Consider the following 17440-nt stretch of genomic DNA (forward strand, 5'->3'; position numbering starts at 1 on the left):
AGCCCATCTATCCTCCAATAGCTGTTTATATCTTACCCTAACTGCCTCCTCTTTTAGTTTATAAACCTTCACCTCTCTCTTCCCTGATGCTTCTATTCTCCTTGTATCCCATCTACCTTTTACTCTCAGTGTAGCTACAACTAGAAAGTGATCTGATATATCTGTGGCCCCTCTATAAACATGTACATCCTGAAGTCTACTCAACAGTCTTTTATCTACCAATACATAATCCAACAAACTACTGTCATTTCGCCCTACATCATATCGTGTATACTTATTTATCCTCTTTTTCTTAAAATATGTATTACCTATAACTAAACCTTTTTCTATACAAAGTTCAATCAAAGGGCTCCCATTATCATTTACACCTGGCACCCCAAACTTACCTACCACACCCTCTCTAAAAGTTTCTCCTACTTTAGCATTCAAGTCCCCTACCACAATTACTCTCTCACTTGGTTCAAAGGCTCCTATACATTCACTTAACATCTCCCAAAATCTCTCTCTCTCCTCTGCATTCCTCTCTTCTCCAGGTGCATACACGCTTATTATGACCCACTTCTCGCATCCAACCTTTACTTTAATCCACATAATTCTTGAATTTACACATTCATATTCTCTTTTCTCCTTCCATAACTGATCATTTAACATTACTGCTACCCCTTCCTTTGCTCTAACTCTCTCAGATACTCCAGATTTAATCCCATTTATTTCCCCCCACTGAAACTCTCCTACCCCCTTCAGCTTTGTTTCGCTTAGGGCCAGGACATCCAACTTCTTTTCATTCATAACATCAGCAATCATCTGTTTCTTGTCATCCGCACTACATCCACGCACATTTAAGCAACCCAGTTTTATAAAGTTTTTCTTCTTCTCTTTTTTAGTAATTGTATACAGGAGAAGGGGTTACTAGCCCATTGCTCCCGGCATTTTAGTCGCCTCATACGACACGCATGGCTTACGGAGGAAAGATTCTTTTCCACTTCCCCATGGACAATAGAAGAAATAAAAAGAACAAGAGCTATTTAGAAAAAGGAGAAAAACCTAGATGTATGTATATATATATATGCATGTGCGTGTCTGTGAAGTGTGACCAAAGTGTAAGTAGGAGTAGCAAGATATCCCTGTTATCTTAGCGTGTTTATGAGACAGAAAAAGAAACCAGCAATCCTACCATCATGCAAAACAGTTACAGGTTTTTGTTTCACAGTCATCTGGCAGGACGGTAGTACTTCCCTGGGTGGTTGCTGTCTACCAACCTACTACCTGCACTCTGAAGGAGGGGTGTTAATGTCGCAGTTTAAAAACTGTAGTGTAAAGCACCCTTCTGGCAAGACAGTGATGGAGTGAATGATGGTGAAAGTTTTTCTTTTTCGGGCCACCCTGCCTTGGTGGGAATCGGCCGGTGTGATAATAAAAAAAAAAAAAATAAAAAAAGCATCGTTAGTTGGTTTTTATGGTAGGTTGAGGTCATCGTAAGTCGGGGGTCCACTGTAGTGGGTTTGTCATACATACAGTAGGTCCTCACTTATATTGCACACAATATCTCCTTTACCCCCCTCCCTCCAACCTTTCCTAGGACGACCCCTACCCTGCCTTCCTTCCACTACAGATTTATATGCCCTGCAAGTCACACTGTTTTGTCCCATACTAAATATGGTATTGTGTAGGTACTTCACACAAAACCATAGTCTAACTTCCTCACCTCAGTAGAGTAATGCCACCCAATAACCATCAAGAGATACTGTGAAGAAAACCAGAATTTTTATTAATCATGATTGTCTAGTCCTCATTACAGATTGTTACAAATGTGGTAGTGGTGTAAATTAATATGATTAACTATTCCTGTTTTAACAAATTTGCATATTGTGGTAATATTTTGGAATTTAACTTGTTTGTAAATGTTTTTATTTTTAAACAGAAAAAGAGATTCATTGTATGGAAAGGGAGGAGGAAGCCTAATGGAGCAAGTGAAAAGTTTCATGAGTCAATTTCAACAGATGTGTGAAACAGAGCAAATCAACACAGTGACTACTGTAAACATGGAAGACTTCTTGGAGGCACTGATGGTAAGAAAAGTGTCAATTCACAGTTTTTGTATGTCAGCAACTGTTGTAATTTTGTCACAAATTGCTCTCTATGAAGAATCTCTTCAAAGCATTCTTTATTGCATTAATTTTTCAACTTTAACAGCCTTTCCATAAGGCATGTAACTATCTATTTGCCTCTTTATGACTGCACGAAGGGTGAACTTTTGCTTTTGATCCCACCTCTTAACTTGTAATTGAGTAAAGTTAATCCCAGTATGATAAGTGAAGTAAACAAGGACGCATGGCTTCACACCAGGGTAAAGGAAAATTGTTATCTGACGGGTAAACTGACCTGAAAAGTTTATAGGGAAACATTAACATGTTGAAGTTCCTGTAGATTAACGTCCAGAAAAGATTTGTTTTCCAAAAAAATGGGTGGATGATAATTTATTTAAGAGTTTCTCTAAATGGCTCTGGTGAAATATTTCAAATGGAATTCATTGATTAGCAAGCCAGTGACACTCTCAGAGACATTTACAAGGAAAACAGACTGTGGTTAAAGACACTTGAGGAAACACCTTCAACATTTTGTTACGGATAACATTTCAGTTCAGGGACATTGTTTACTTCAAATATGCATGGGGTATGAGAAACTGAAGTTTCTATAGGCAAAGTACATCGTGAGGTCAAGCAGGCTGAACTGTTGTGAGGCCACTGGTTGGCTATGTCCTGAGGTAAAGGGGAGCAAAGTATGACTGGAAAGGTATGGTGATACTGACAGTATGTACACAGACACATACACACAGTTCATAATATTTACCGAGAAAATGTTTTGCTACACGTGGCTTCTTCAGTACTCAGTGATATGTCTCAGACAGTGCATGCGTGTCTATCAACAGAGCAAACGATGTTCAAGAAACATCTGCCAATATGACATATGTTATAACTTCCTGCTTTCTGCAGTATCAAGTTTATTACTTTTTGGATGCTTTTCAACACCAGTATCTCCTTAACCCTCTGACTGTCGCAAGCTCATTCTATGTTGAAAAATTTTTGGTAAAAAAAAAATTATTTTTTCTTATGAAAAGATAGAGAATCTTTTCCCAATGGTAATGACACCAAAACTATGAAATTTGGTCGAAAACTCACGGAATTACGCTCCCGCGAAGTTAGCAATCTTGGCGATACATACGCATTGGCGATTTTGCCGACTTTGAGCCCTATTTTTGGCCAATTCCATTGTTCCATTCGACCAAACTCAATAGCTATTTCTTTAGAACTCAATTTTTTCTATCAGCTGAGTACATGAAACCTCCCATTTACAGATTTGAACTATCCAGTAAAGTGGTCAGAAATTGGTAATTTGGCCAATTTCATGCAAATTAAAAAAGATGTCAATTTTAAAATGGGGTCCAGAATAAACAATGCAGACATTCTTGGCACTAAAATAACATATCCTCTGTTCATTAGTCATGTCTCCAGGCCTCTCTTATATTACTCTTGCTTTCTATTTTGATTTTTTATTCACACAAAAAATAGAAGATTTACTGTTATGCAGACTACTGCATTATTGTAAAAATGGTATAAATAATATCAGTGCACTAGTGAAAGAATATTAGACGGATGGTGTGATTTGCTTATTCTTGAACATTGGTAAAAATCTAACATTTCCGCTACTTTGAGCTCAATTTCAAAGTCATTTTCATCATGAAACTAATCAAAATCGTCTCTATTTCTGTAATATGTTTTCCATTCTGTCAAATGAGACCAAGAAAACGAAAATACTACCATAAGTACTATATGAAAATACACCTCAAAGTCGGCATTTTAATCCAAAAACACGGTCGGAGCTTTTTTTTTCTCATTATGCTCTGTGTGCTGAGGGATTTTTTTTTATACAGTGCACTCTGACCACACAGACCCATTCTCTCACATGTGGGCCTACCAGCTTTCTCCTGCTTGATTTGAAGCTGCTGGAATTGTCGAGTATATACAGTGGACCCTCGACCAACGATATTAATCCTTTCCTGAGAGCTCATCGTTAGTCGAATTAACTTTCCCCATAAGAAATAATGGAAATCAAATTAATCCGTTCCTGACACCCCAAAGTATTGAAAAAAAAAAATTGTACCACATGAAATATTAATTTTAATACACACAAACTGAAGAAGACGTACAATTACATGACACTTACCTTTATTGAAGATCTGGTGATGATTGATGGGATGGGAGGAGGGGAGAGTGTGGATGGTGTTAGTGTTTAGAAGGGGAATCCCCTTCCATTAGGACTTGAGGTGTCAAGTCCTTTTCTGGGGTTACTTCCCTTCTTCTTTTAATGCCACCAGGACCAGCTTGAGAGTCACTGGACCTCTGTCGCACAACATATCTGTCCATAGAGCTCTGTACCTCCCGTTCCTTTAAGATTTGTCTAAAATGGGCCATAACATTGTCATTGTAATACTCACCAGCACGGCTTGCAATAGCTGTGTTAGGGTGATTTTCATCCATAAAGGTTTGCAGTTCAGCCCACTTTGCACACATTTCCTTAATCTTTGAAGTAGGCACAATGGATTCCACAACTGGCATAGGCATCTCAGGGTTAGCCCCAAACCCTTCAAAATCTTTCTTAATTTCCATACTAATTCTCACCCTTTTTATCACAGGGTTGGCACTAGAAGCTTTCTTGGGGCCCATGGTGACTTACTTTGCAGGTGCAATCACTAAAAACGCTGTGATAATATGAAATGTTCCGATTGTATGTTTGGATGCGACAGCGGTGGCTGGCTTGTAGACACTGGTACCCACGGGACAAGTGAGGCGCACTCAGGCCACACGTGGACGCGTCTCAAACGGAACGAATCGCGTTGGTCGAGTTTTTTAGCGCTAGTCGAGGCAAAATTTTTGTGTTAAAATGTATCGCTAGTCGGATTTAACGTTATACGATGCCACCGTTGGTCGAGGGTCCACTGTATATGTCTGAAACACTGGCTCGTTAGATGTATATATATACGACCAAAACAGTCAAAGGGTTAAATGTTTCTCCATATTAAAATGTATTAACCCTTTTACATAGATCTAATGATACCTGGGCCCCTCACTTAGATCCATGTTTTGAATACATGTGAGTAGTAAATTTTGGCATAAATTTGAGGGAATGGGAATATGCTGTGCACAGTACAAAAAAAAAAAATCCTGCTCCATGCAGTGCATGATGGGAAAAGCAAAACTCTGACCTTGTGTTTGGTTTAAAATAATGACTTTGAGGTGTTTTCTAGGATTTTTTTATGGTTTTTATTATGTTTCTTGGTAATGTATGATAAAATAGATTTGTTTATATTTTCAGTGAACTGGCCATGTCCCACCAAGGCAGGGTGACCTACAAAGAAAAATTAAAGTTTTTCTTTTTAACCCTTAAACGGTCCAAAAAAATTGACGTTCAAATTCGTAGTGCTACAAAAGTAGATCTACTTTTTTTATCATACTTTCAAATATAACAAAAAAAAAAAAGTAGATAAAAGTTTTTTTCACACGTTTTCAAATGTAAAACAAAAAAGAAGATCTACATTTTTTTACATACTTTCAGATGTTGAAAAAACGTATATGTACGTTTGGACCGTTTAAGGGTTACATTTAGTAATTTATACAGAAGGTTACTAGGCCCTTGCTCCTGGTATTTTAGTCGCTTCTTACGACATGCATGGCTCACAGAGGAAGAATTCTCTTCCACTTCCCCATGGTGATAGAAGATATACTAAAGTAGAGATTATTTTGGTTGGTTTCAGGACTGGAAGCAGCTTGAAACTGTGCTCAAAGTAACAGAAATATTAAATTTTTGCCAATTTTCCTGAGAGCAGCAAAGGTCCCTGTACACCCCTGGTCTATTTTATAGGGTTTTTAATAGGTTTGATTCAATAATTGGGGCACTATAAACCATGACCAATCATTCTTGGTTGTATTATATTATCTGGGAAATAGAGGAAATGTTTGATTTTTATGTGATTATGTGAAAATTCAAAATGAATGGCAAGTGTAATAGAGGAGAGACCTGAGGATATGATAAATGAACAGGTGAAATGTTTTAATTCCAGGAATATCTACAATGTATATTTTGCACTGTTTTTAAATTAGTATTTTTTTAAATTTGTGTAATATTGGCCAAATTACCAACTTTTGTGCACTTTATAGGGTAGGTGTAATAGCTGAATTGGCAATTTCTTGTGCTCGGTTGATAGAATGGAAGGTATACTAGCGAAATAGCTCATCGCTCAACTGTTTTTCTAACATCGGAAATGTTCTGCATTTTTCTGCACTTTCTTGTTCCCAAGTTTTGTATCCTAAATAGCGTATTAACCTCTTCAGTGTCATGAACCCTGATCGCAGACTTGCTCCCACGTCCGAAGAATTTTCAAAAAAGAAAAAAAATTGTTTTATGAAATGATAGAGAATTTTTTTTCCAAAGGTAATGAAACCAAAAGTATGAAATTTGGTGGAAAACTTATGGAATTATGTTCATGCAGAATTAGTGGTCTTGGTGATATGTATTTACAGATCGGCAATTTTGCCCCCTTTATATGCAATTTTTAGCCTATTCCATTGTTCCAGTCATAGGTATTTCATTAGTATTCCTTCTCTTCTATCGAATGCATACAAGAAAAAGCCCGTTTACCTATTTCAATTAAAATTAAAAATTTTTATTTCCTTGTAAAGCTTACAATGTTTGGTTCACATGTTGTGAAATGTTAATTACAAAGGCGGCCACTAGCACGCCTAGGCATTTCGGCAGACTGATACTAAGTCTTACTCTGTACTGATATATGTAGGTCATGGAACATTACATTTGAACATACATTATTAGGTAAATACATAATTAGATATGTACCTACCTAGACACATACATAATTAGATTTGCATGATTAGATACATGCGTGTTGCAAAAGTTAACTAAAATGCCGGGAACAGTGGGCTAGTAACCCCTTTTCCAGTAATAATTACTAAAAAGAATAAGAAGAAGAATGTGCGTGGATGTTGTGCAAATGATAAGAAAGAGATGATTGTGGATGTTATGAATGAGAAGAAGCTGGATGTCCTGGCTTTAAGTGAAACAAAGCTGAAAGGGGTGGGAGAGTTTCAGTGGAGAGGAATAAGTGGGATTAGGTCATGGGTTTCAAATGGAGTTAGAGCTAAAGAAGGAGTAGCAATAATGTTGAAGGATAAGTTATGGCAGGAAAAGAGGGACTATAAATGTATTAATTCAAGAATTATGTGGAGTAAAATAAAGGTTGGATGTGAAAATTGGGGAATAGTAAGCGTATGTGAACCTGGAGAAGAGAGAAATGTAGAGGAGAGAGAGAGATTTTGGGAAATGTTGAGTGAATGCATGGGGAGTTTTGAACCAAGTGTAAGAGTAATGGTGGTTGGGGATTTCAATGCTAAAGTGGGCAAAAATGTTGTGGAGGGAGTAGTAGGTAAATTTGGGGTGCCAGGGGTAAATGAAAATGGAGAGCCTTTAATTGAGCTATGTGTAGAAAGAGGTTTGGTAATAAGTAATACATATTTTATGAAGAAGAGGATAAATAAATATACAGGGTATGATATAGCACGTAATGAAAGTAGTTTGTTAGATTATGTATTGGTGGATAAAAGGTTGATGGGTAGGCTCCAGGATGTACACGTTTATAGAGGGGCAACTGATATATCGGATCATTATTTAGTTGTAGCTACATTTAGGGTAAGAGGTAGATGGGAAAAGAGGAAAATGGCAACAACAAGTAAGAGGGAGGTGAAAGTGTATAAACTAAGGAAGGAGGAAATTTGGGTAAGATATAAGTAGCTATTGGCAGAAAGGTGGGCTGGTGCAAGTATGAGTAGTGGGGGGGTTGAAGAGGGTTGGAATAGTGTTAAAAATGCAGTATTTAGAATGTGGGGTAGAAGTTTGTGGTTATGGGAGGGTGGGTGGGAGGAAAGAGGAGTGATTGGTGGCATGATGAAGTAAAGGGTGTGATAAAAGAGAAAAAGTTAGCTTATGAGAGGTTTTTACAAAGCAGAAGTGTTATAAGAAGAGTGGAATGCCTCGAGAGTAAAACAAAGGTGAACAGAGTGGTGAGAGAGTGCAAAAGGAGAGCAGATGATAGAGTGGGAGAGGCACTGTCAAGAAATTTTAATGAAAATAAGAAAAAATTTTGGAGTGAGTTAAACAAGTTAAGAAAGCCTAGGGAACGAATGGATTTGTCAGTTAAAAACAGAGTAGGGGAGTTAGTAGATGGGAGATGGAGGTATTGGGTAGATGGCGAGAATATTTTGAGGAACTTTTAAATGTCGACGAAGAAAGGGAGGCGGTAATTTCATGCACTGGCCAGGGAGGTATACCATCTTTTAGGAGTGAAGAAGAACAGGATGTGAGTGTGGGGGAGGTGCATGAGGCATAATGTAGAATGAAAGGGGGTAAAGCAGCTGGAACTGACAGGATCATGACAGAAATGTTAAAAGCAGGGGGGATATAGTGTTGGAGTGGTTGGTATTTTTGTTTAATAAATGTATGAAAGAGGGGAAGGTACCTAAGGATTGGCAAAGAGCATGTATAGTCCCTTTATATAAAGGGAAGGGGGACAAAAGAGATTGAAAAAAATTATAGAGGAATAAGTTTACCGAGTATACCAGAAAGTTTACGGTTGGGTTATAATTGAAAGAAATAGAGGTAAGACAGAATGTAAGATTGCGGATGAGCGAGGAGGTGTCAGAGTGGGTAGGGGATGTGTAGATCAAGTGTTTACATTGAAGCATGTATGTGAACAGTATTTAGATAAGGTAGGGAAGCTTTTATTGCATTTATAGATTTAGAATAGGTATAGAAAGGGGTTTAGTTATAGGTAATACATATTTTAAGAAAAAGAGGATAAATAAGTATACAAGATATGATGTAGGGTGAAATGACAGTACTTTGTTGAATTATGTATTGGTAGATAAAAGACTGTTGAGTAGACTTCAGGATGTACATGTTTATAGAGGGGCCACAGATATATCAGATCACTTTTTAGTTGTAGCTACACTGAGAGCAAAAGGCAGATGGATACAAGGAGAATAGAAGCATCAGGGAAGAGAGAGGTGAAGGTTTATAAACTAAGAGGAGGCAGTTAGGGTAAGATATAAACAGCTGTTGGAGGATAGATGGGCTAATGAGAGCATAGGCAATGGGGTCAAAGAGGTATGGGGTAGGTTCAAAATGTAGTGTTAGAGTGTTCAGCAAAAGTTTGTGGTTACAGGAAAGTGGGTGCGGAAGGGAAGAGGAGCGATTGGTGGAATGATGATGTAAAGAGAGTAGTAAGGGAGAAAAAGTTAGCATATGAGAAGTTTTTACAAAGTAGAAGTGATGCAAGGAGGGAAGAGTATATGGAAAAAAAGAGAGAGGTTAAGAGAGTGGTGAAGCAATGTAAAAAGAGAGCAAATGAGAGAGTGGGTGAGATCTTATCAACAAAACTTTTTCTTATTTTCATCAAAATTTGGAGTGAGATTAACAAGTTAAGGAAGCCTAGAGAACAAATGGATTTGTCAGTTAAAAATAGGAGAGGAGGGTAATTAAATGGAGAGTTAGAGGTATTGGGAAGATGGAGGGAATATTTTGAGGAATTGTTAAATGTTGATGAAGATAAAGAAGCTGTGATTTCGTGTATAGGGCAAGCAGGAATAACATCTTGTAGGGGTGAGGAAGAGCCTGTTGTGAGTGTGGGGGAAGTTTGTGAGGCAGTAGGTAAAATGAAAGGGGGTAAGGCAGCTGGGATTGATGGGATAAAGATATAAATGTTAAAAGCAGGTGGGGATATAGTTTTGGAGTGGTTGGTGCAATTATTTAATAAATGTATGGAAGAGGGTAAGGTACCTAGGGATTGGCAGAGACCATGCATAGTTCCTTTGTATAAAGGCAAAGGGGATAAAAGAGAGTGCAAAAATTATAGGGGGATAAGTCTGTTGAGTATACCTGGTAAAGTAGGGGATGTGTGGACCAGGTGTTTACAGTGAAACACATAAGTGAACAGTATTTAGATAATGCTAAAGAGGTTTTTGTGACATAGTGGATAGTGGGGCAATGTGGCAGATGTTGCAGGTGTATGGTGTAGGAGGTAGGTTACTGAAAGCAGTGAAGAGTTTTTACGAGGATAGCGAGGCTCAAGTTAGAGTATGTAGGAAAGAGGGAGATTTTTTCCCAGTAAAAGTAGGCCTTAGACTGGGATGTGTGATGTCACCGTGGTTGTTTAATATATTTATAGATGGGGTTGTAAGAGAAGTAAATGCGAAGGCCTTGGTAAGAGGCGTGGAGTTAAAAGATAAAGAATCACACACAAAGTGGGAGTTGTCACAGTTGCTCTTTGCTGATGACACTGTGCTCTTTGGAGATTCTGAAGAGAAGTTGCAGAGGTTGGTGGATGAATTTGGTAGAGTATGCAAAAGAAGAAAATTAAAAGTGAATACAGGAAAGAGTAAGGTTATGAGGATAACAAAAAGATTAGGTGATGAAAGATTGGATATCAGATTGTTGGGAGAGAGTATGGTGGAGGTGAATGTATTCAGATATTTGGGAGTGGACGTGTCAGCAGATGGGTCTATGAAAGATGAGGTGAATCATAGAATTGATGAGAGGAAAAGGGTGAGCGGTGCACTTAGGAGTCGGTGGAGACAAAGAACTTTGTCCTTGGAGGCAAAGAGCAGAATTTATGAGAGTATAGTTTTACCAACGCTCTTATATGGGTGTGAAGCATGGGTGATGAATGTTGCAGCGAGGAGAAGGCTGGAGGCAGTGGAGATGTCATGTCTGAGGGCAATGTGTGGTGTGAATATAATGCAGAGAATTCGTAGTTTGAAAGTTAGGAGGAGGTGCGGGATTACCAAAACTGTTGTCCAGAGGGCTGAGGAAGGGTTGTTGAGGTGGTTCGGACATGTAGAGAGAATGGAGCGAAACAGAATGACTTCAAGAGTGTATCAGTCTGTAGTGGAAGGAAGGTGGGGTAGGGGTCGGCCTAGGAAAGGTTGGAGGGAGGGGGTAAAGGAGGTTTTGTGTGCGAGGGGCTTGGACTTCCAGCAGGCATGCGTGAGCGTGTTTGATAGGAGTGAATGGAGACAAATGGTTTTTAAAACTTGACGTGCTGTTGGAGTGTGAGCAAAGTAACATTTGTGAAGGGATTCAGGGAAACCTGCAGGCTGGACTTGAGTCCTGGAGATGGGAAGTTCAGTGCCTGCACTCTGAAGGAGGGGTGTTAATGTTGCAGTTTAAAAACTGTAGTGTAAAGCACCTTTCTGGCAAGACAGTGATGGAGTGAATGATGGTGAAAGTTTTTCTTTTTTGGGCCACCCTGCCTTGGTGGGAATCAGCCAGTGTGTTAATAAAAAATATAATAAAAAATATGATGGAGTGGATAGGGGAGTAATGTGGCAGATGTTGCAAGTATGTGGAATTGGTGGTAAATTACTAAATGCTATAAAGAGTCTTTATGAGGATATTGAGGCTCAGGTTAGGGTGTGTAGAAGAGAGGGAGAGTACTTCCCGGTAAAAGTAGGTCTTAGACAGGGATGTGTAATGTCACCATGGTTGTTTAATATATGTATAGTTGGGGTTGAAAAAGAAGTAAGTGCTAGGGTGTGTGGGAGAGGGTTGGGATTAAATTATGGGGAATCAGATGCAAAATGGGAATTGACACAGTTGCTTTTTGCTGATGATACTGTGCTTATGGGAAATTCTAAAGAAAAATTGCGAAGGTTAGTGGATGAATTTGGGAGTGCGTGTAAACGTAGAAATTTGAAAGTGAACATAGAAATGAGTAAGGTGATGAGGGTATCAAAAGATTTAGATAAAGAAAAATTGGATATCAAATTGGGGAGGAGGAGTATGGAAGAAGTGAATGTTTTCAGATACTTGGGAGTTGACGTGTCGGGGGATGGAGTTATGAAGGATAAAGTTAATCATAGAATTGATGAGGAAAAGAAGGTGAGTGGTGCATTGAGGTATATGTGGAGACAAAAAACTTTATCTATGAAAGCAAAGAAGGGAATGTATGAAAGAATAGTGTACCAACACTCTCATATGGGTGTGAAGCCTGGGTTGTGAATGCAGCAGCGAGGAGGCGGTTGGAGGTAGTGGAGATGTCCTGTCTAAGGGCAATGTGTGGTGTAAATATTATGCAGAAAATTCGGAGTGTGGAAATTAGAAGGTGTGGAGTTAATAAAAGTATTAGTCAGAGGGCTGAAGAGGGGGTTGTTGAGGTGGTTTGGTTATTTAGAGAGAATGGATCAAAGTAGAATGACATGGAGAACATTTAAATCTGTAGGGGAAGGAAGGTGGGGTAGGGGTTGTCCTCGATAAGGTTGGAAGGAAGGGGTAAAGGAGGTTTTGTAGGCAAGGGGCTTGGACTTCCAGCAAGCGTGCATGAGCATGTTCGGTAGGAGTGAATGGAGACGAATGGTATTTGGGACCTGACGATCTGTTGGAGTGTGAACAGGGTAATATTTAGTGAAGGGATTCAGGGAAACCGGTTATTTTTATTTAGCTGGACTTGAGCCCTGGAAATGGGAAGTACAATGCCTGCACTCTAAAGGAGGGATTCAGGATATTAGCAGTTTGGAGGGATATGTTGTGTATCTTTATACATAAATACTTCTAAACTGTTGTGTTCTGAGCACCTCTGCAAAAACAGTGATTATGTGTGAGTGAGGTGAAAATGTTGAATGATAATGAAAGTATTTTCTTTTTGGGTCACCCTGCCTCAGTGGGAGATGGCTGACTTGTTAAAAAAAAAAAATAAATAGATACATACCCAGCCAGGAACACACACAATTAGATTTGCAATATTCATGTGGTACGAGTCATATAATAATGTTACAAATGGCAAATTTAGTAATGGGATTGGATTTGTCTGTTTCTATTAAAGCTTATTAAATATTGGAAGTGTGTCTTAGGTGGACTTTGGACTAACTTCAGATTTAATAAGCAATAGCTATATTAGGAATTATATGTTTACAGTCATTTGAGTGGGTGTAAGTGTAAATTAGGGGGAACTACAGATAACGAGAGTAGGACTATATTGTTTTGGTTTTGTTCATGATACAAAAGAGAAAATAGGGTGATTTTCATTTCATTTGGTTAGCTGATGATGGGGTGTGTTAGATGAAATGTTTTTTGACAGTAGTTTTAAAAATGATTGAGTCTGCAATTCTAGAGTTTTCAGGCAGGGAGTTCCAGATTGTAGGCCCTTTTATGTGCATCAAATTTTTGTAGAGGTTTAGCCAGACACGAGGAATGTCATAGAGATTTTTGTGTCTGGTATTATGTCTATGGGTCTTGTTGGAACTATCAAGGAAGTGTTTTAGTTCAGGGCTAATATCAGAATTTATGGTTCTGTAAGTACAGTGGACCCTCGACCAATGAAATTAATCCGTTCCATAGAGCTTTTCGTTAGTCGAATTAATTTTCCCCATTAGAAATAATGGAAATCCAATTAATCCGTTCCAGACAGCCAAAAATATGAAAAAAAAAATTCACATAAAATGTGCATTTTCCTACACAGAAAAACAAGGATACATGCATAATAAATACTAAATGAAGAATAAATGACACCCACCTTTATTGAAGAGTCTTTCATAGGTTTGTGTCCTAGGAGTGCCTTTTCCTCCTGAGTTATGTTGGTCGTGTTTTGCATTTTCTTCCAGAACAGACCTGTTTCGTCACAACTGAACACTTGTTGGGGTTGGAATTTTTCAGCTTTGCCATGCCTTATCACACTGTGTATGCCACTACGATTCTTAAATCTCTCAAACCAAACTTTGCTGGCCTTAAATTCACCACTATGAGCACTAGTTCCAGGCATTTTTTCCTGTTCACCTGGGTGTTAGTCGACTGGTGTGGGTCACATCCTGGGGGACAAGATTAAGGATCCCAATGGAAATAAGTTAGACAGCCCTTGATGACACATAGACTTTCTTGGGTTATCCTGGGTGGCTAACCCTCTGGGGTTGTTTCTCGGTAATTGTTTCTTGTTAAGCCACACCAACAACACACTCTCCACATCTTCGAGTAGTACAGCTGACTGTGGTGCAGCAACAGAAGCAGCTGACCATGGTACAGCAGCAGCTGACTGTGGTGCAGCTACAGCAGCAGCTGACCGTGGTACAGCAGCAGCTCTCCGTGGTAGAGCAGCAGCTGACCGTGGTACAGCAGCAGCTCACCGTGGTACAGCAGCAGCTGACTGTGGTGCGGCAACAGCAGCAGTTGACTGTGGTACAGCAGCAGCTGATGGTGGTACAGCAGCAGCTGATTGTGGTACAGCAGCAGCTGACAGTGGTACAGCAGCAGCTGACTGTGATGCAGCAACAGCAGCAGCTGACCGTGGTACAGCAGCAGCTGACCGTGGTGCAGCAACAGCAGCTGCTGACTGGTACAGCAACAGCTGACAGTGGTGCAGGAACAATAGTATTTCTCACCCTTTTTACCACGGGGTTGGCACTAGAGGCTTTCTTTGGGCCCATGGTGGCTTATTAAGCAGTTATAAGCACTAAAAACAATCGAATAATACAAAATATATTGCATGTATGCGTGAAACTGTCCGCCCTGGCTTGTAAACAATGGCACACGAGCTGAAGGCAGGGTGGACGGACAGGCAGACATGTTCGGGACCGGGACGTTAGTCGAGTTTTTCTTCATTGAACGGGCCAAAATTTTTATGCTTAAACGCTTTGTTTGGCAATTTTTTCGTTAGATGATGCCTTCGTTGGTCGGGGGTCCACTGTATAGGTTTCACAGTAGTAGGTGTGGATGTTCTGTACAGTGAGCAAGTTTAGGTCTTGAACCCTTTGAGGATCGACAGGCCCTCTCCGAGACTCGTTCTCAGGGTCGGCCAAATTTAAAAAAAAATAATAATTTTTTCTTATGAAAAGATAGAGAATCTTTTCCCGATCATAATGACACCAAAAATATGAAATTTGATGGAAAACTTACAGAATTATGCTCGCGAAGTTAGCAGTCTCAGTGATGTTTACGGATCGGCGATTTTGCCCACTTTGAGCCCCATTTTCGGCCAGTTCCACTGTACTAGTCGACAAAAAACATTAATATTTCGCTAGAACAACATTTTTTCTATTGAATGAGTGCAAGAAACCACCCATTTACTGATTTCAACTATCCAGTACAGTGGTCAGAATTTAGCAATTTTGCCAGTTTCACACAAATTTCAAAAGATGCCAATTTCCGAATAGGGTCCAGAACAAACAAGAAATACATTCCTGGCACTAAAATGACATTTCCTCTAGTCATTAGTCATGTCTCAAGGCCCCTCTTACATTCTTTTGCTTTCCACTTCGAATTTTTATTCTCACAAAAAATATAAGATTTACTGTTATGCAGACTACTGCATTAGTGTAAAAAATGGTATAAATATTATTGGTGCACTTGTAAAAGAATATTAGACTCACCAGTTGACGTGTATTGCACGCTTGGCACGATTTGTTTACTTTTGAAGTTTGGTAAAAATCAAACATTTCTGCTACTCTGAGCTCAATTTCAAGGTACTTTTCATTGTAAAACCAGTCAAAATCATCTCAAATTCTATGATATGCCTTCCATTCTATAAAATGAGACCAAGAAAACTAGAATACAACAATAAATACCATACGAAAATACAGTGCAAAGTAGCTGTTTTATTCCAGAAAAACGGTCAGTTTTTTTTTCTCATTATGCACTGTGTGCTGCAGGATTTTTTTTATACCGTGCACACTGACCACATAGACCCATTCTTTCATATGGAGGCCTACCAGCTTTCTCCCACTAGATTTGAGGGCGCTAGAATTTAGGCGTACTAGTACATCAAAAACCCTGGGTCATAAGCCGTACTAGTATGTCCAAAACCCTCAAAGGGTTAAAGAGGGGGGGGGAGTGTTGCCTAGGATTGGATTGCAAGATAATTCTCATTGTGGCTTTTTGTTGGGTTATTATTGGCTTTAGGTGGGTTACTGCTATTGAAACCCAAGCACAAATAGCGTAGATGAGGTAGGGATAGATGAGTGAATAGTATAGTGTGAGTAGGGCTGATTGTGGTACGTAGTAACATACTTTAGAGAGGATCCCAATCGTTTTGGATACTTTTTTTGTGTGCTGGAAATGGGTGCTGAATTTCATGTTGCTATCAAGGTGCAGGCCTAGGAATTTGCCCTCATTTTGTTTAGTTTAGCAATGGGAGTGTTGTCAATCATATTGTTCAGTTGTGCAACACCTGCTCTGTTACCAGACATAACATAGCAGGTTTTGTCAGTATTAACCCGTTGACTGTTTTGGCCATATATACACCTACCATCCGACTTACGACCTGCTTGACATACGACCATTCGACTTACGACCTTGTTTTCTATGCCAAATTTCTGGGAAATAAACAACTGTTTGTGTTGTACACAGTGTTTATCCTAAACCTTACAGCATAAAATACAGTACTAACAGCATAAAAAGTAAAGTAAAAAATGAAATGCCAAAATAAAACAATAAAATAAAGTCATTACAAAAATGTGATGTTGATATTCAGTAGTAAAGTTCAGCTTACTTCCATTTCGACTTACGACCGGTTTCTCGGAACCAAACTCGGTCATAAGTCGGATGGTACCTGTATATGTCTTACACGCCACTGTTTTGGACGTATTTATACTCGTAAATTCTAGCGGCTTCAAATCAAGCAGGAGAAAGCTGGTAGGCCCAATTGTGAGAGAATGGGCCTGTGTGGTCAGTTTTTTTTTTTTTTTATTTTCCGGTATTCTCCCGGCCCGGGTCTTTTCCAAGTAGTGGTGACCTGGTCTTGGCTCCCTATCTGGGGAGTGTCTCTAGACCTAAGTCTCCCATGGGAGGAAGTACAAGTACCCCCTCATCTTTGGGAGTGTGCACCACATAAAAAAAATCCTGCAGCACGCAGTGCATAATGAGAAAAAAAACTGACCGTTTTTTTTTTTTTATTAAAATGCCGACTTTGAGGTGTATTTTCATATAGTATTTATCATTGTATTCTCGTTTTCATGGTCCCACGTGATAAAATGGAAAACATGTTACAGAAATAGAGACGATTTTGATTAGTTTCACGATGAAAACGACCTTGAAATTGAGCTCAAAGTAGCGGAAATGTTTGATTTTTACCAATGTTCAGGAGTAAGCAAATCACACCACACATCCAATACACGTCAGCTAGGGAGTCTAATATTCTTTCAGTAGTCCACTGATATTATTTATACCATTTATACAATAATGCAGTAGTTTGCGTAACAGTAAATTTTGTATTTTTTGTATGAATAAAAAATCAAAATAGAAAGCAATAATAATATAAGAGGGGCCTAGAGACATGACTAATGAGCAGAGTATGTTATTTTAGTGCCAGGAATGTCTACATTGTTTATTCTGG

At 39.0% G+C, this 17440-nt stretch overlaps 1 protein-coding gene across 4 annotated transcripts in view; it reads left to right on the forward strand.

The window, feature by feature from the left end:
• Positions 1-17440, forward strand: part of LOC128688590 (nuclear valosin-containing protein-like) — a 337361-nt gene that overhangs the window by 216335 nt on the left and 103586 nt on the right. For all 4 annotated transcript variants that reach the window (XM_070087530.1, XM_070087528.1, XM_070087533.1 and 1 more), the window contains one exon: positions 1922-2069. In XM_070087530.1, the coding sequence (XP_069943631.1) occupies positions 1922-2069 (148 nt within the window). The remainder of the gene's footprint in view (positions 1-1921; positions 2070-17440) is intronic.

The sequence above is a fragment of the Cherax quadricarinatus genome, chromosome 2 (assembly GCF_038502225.1).
Source record: "Cherax quadricarinatus isolate ZL_2023a chromosome 2, ASM3850222v1, whole genome shotgun sequence".
Lineage (NCBI taxonomy): Eukaryota > Metazoa > Arthropoda > Malacostraca > Decapoda > Parastacidae > Cherax > Cherax quadricarinatus.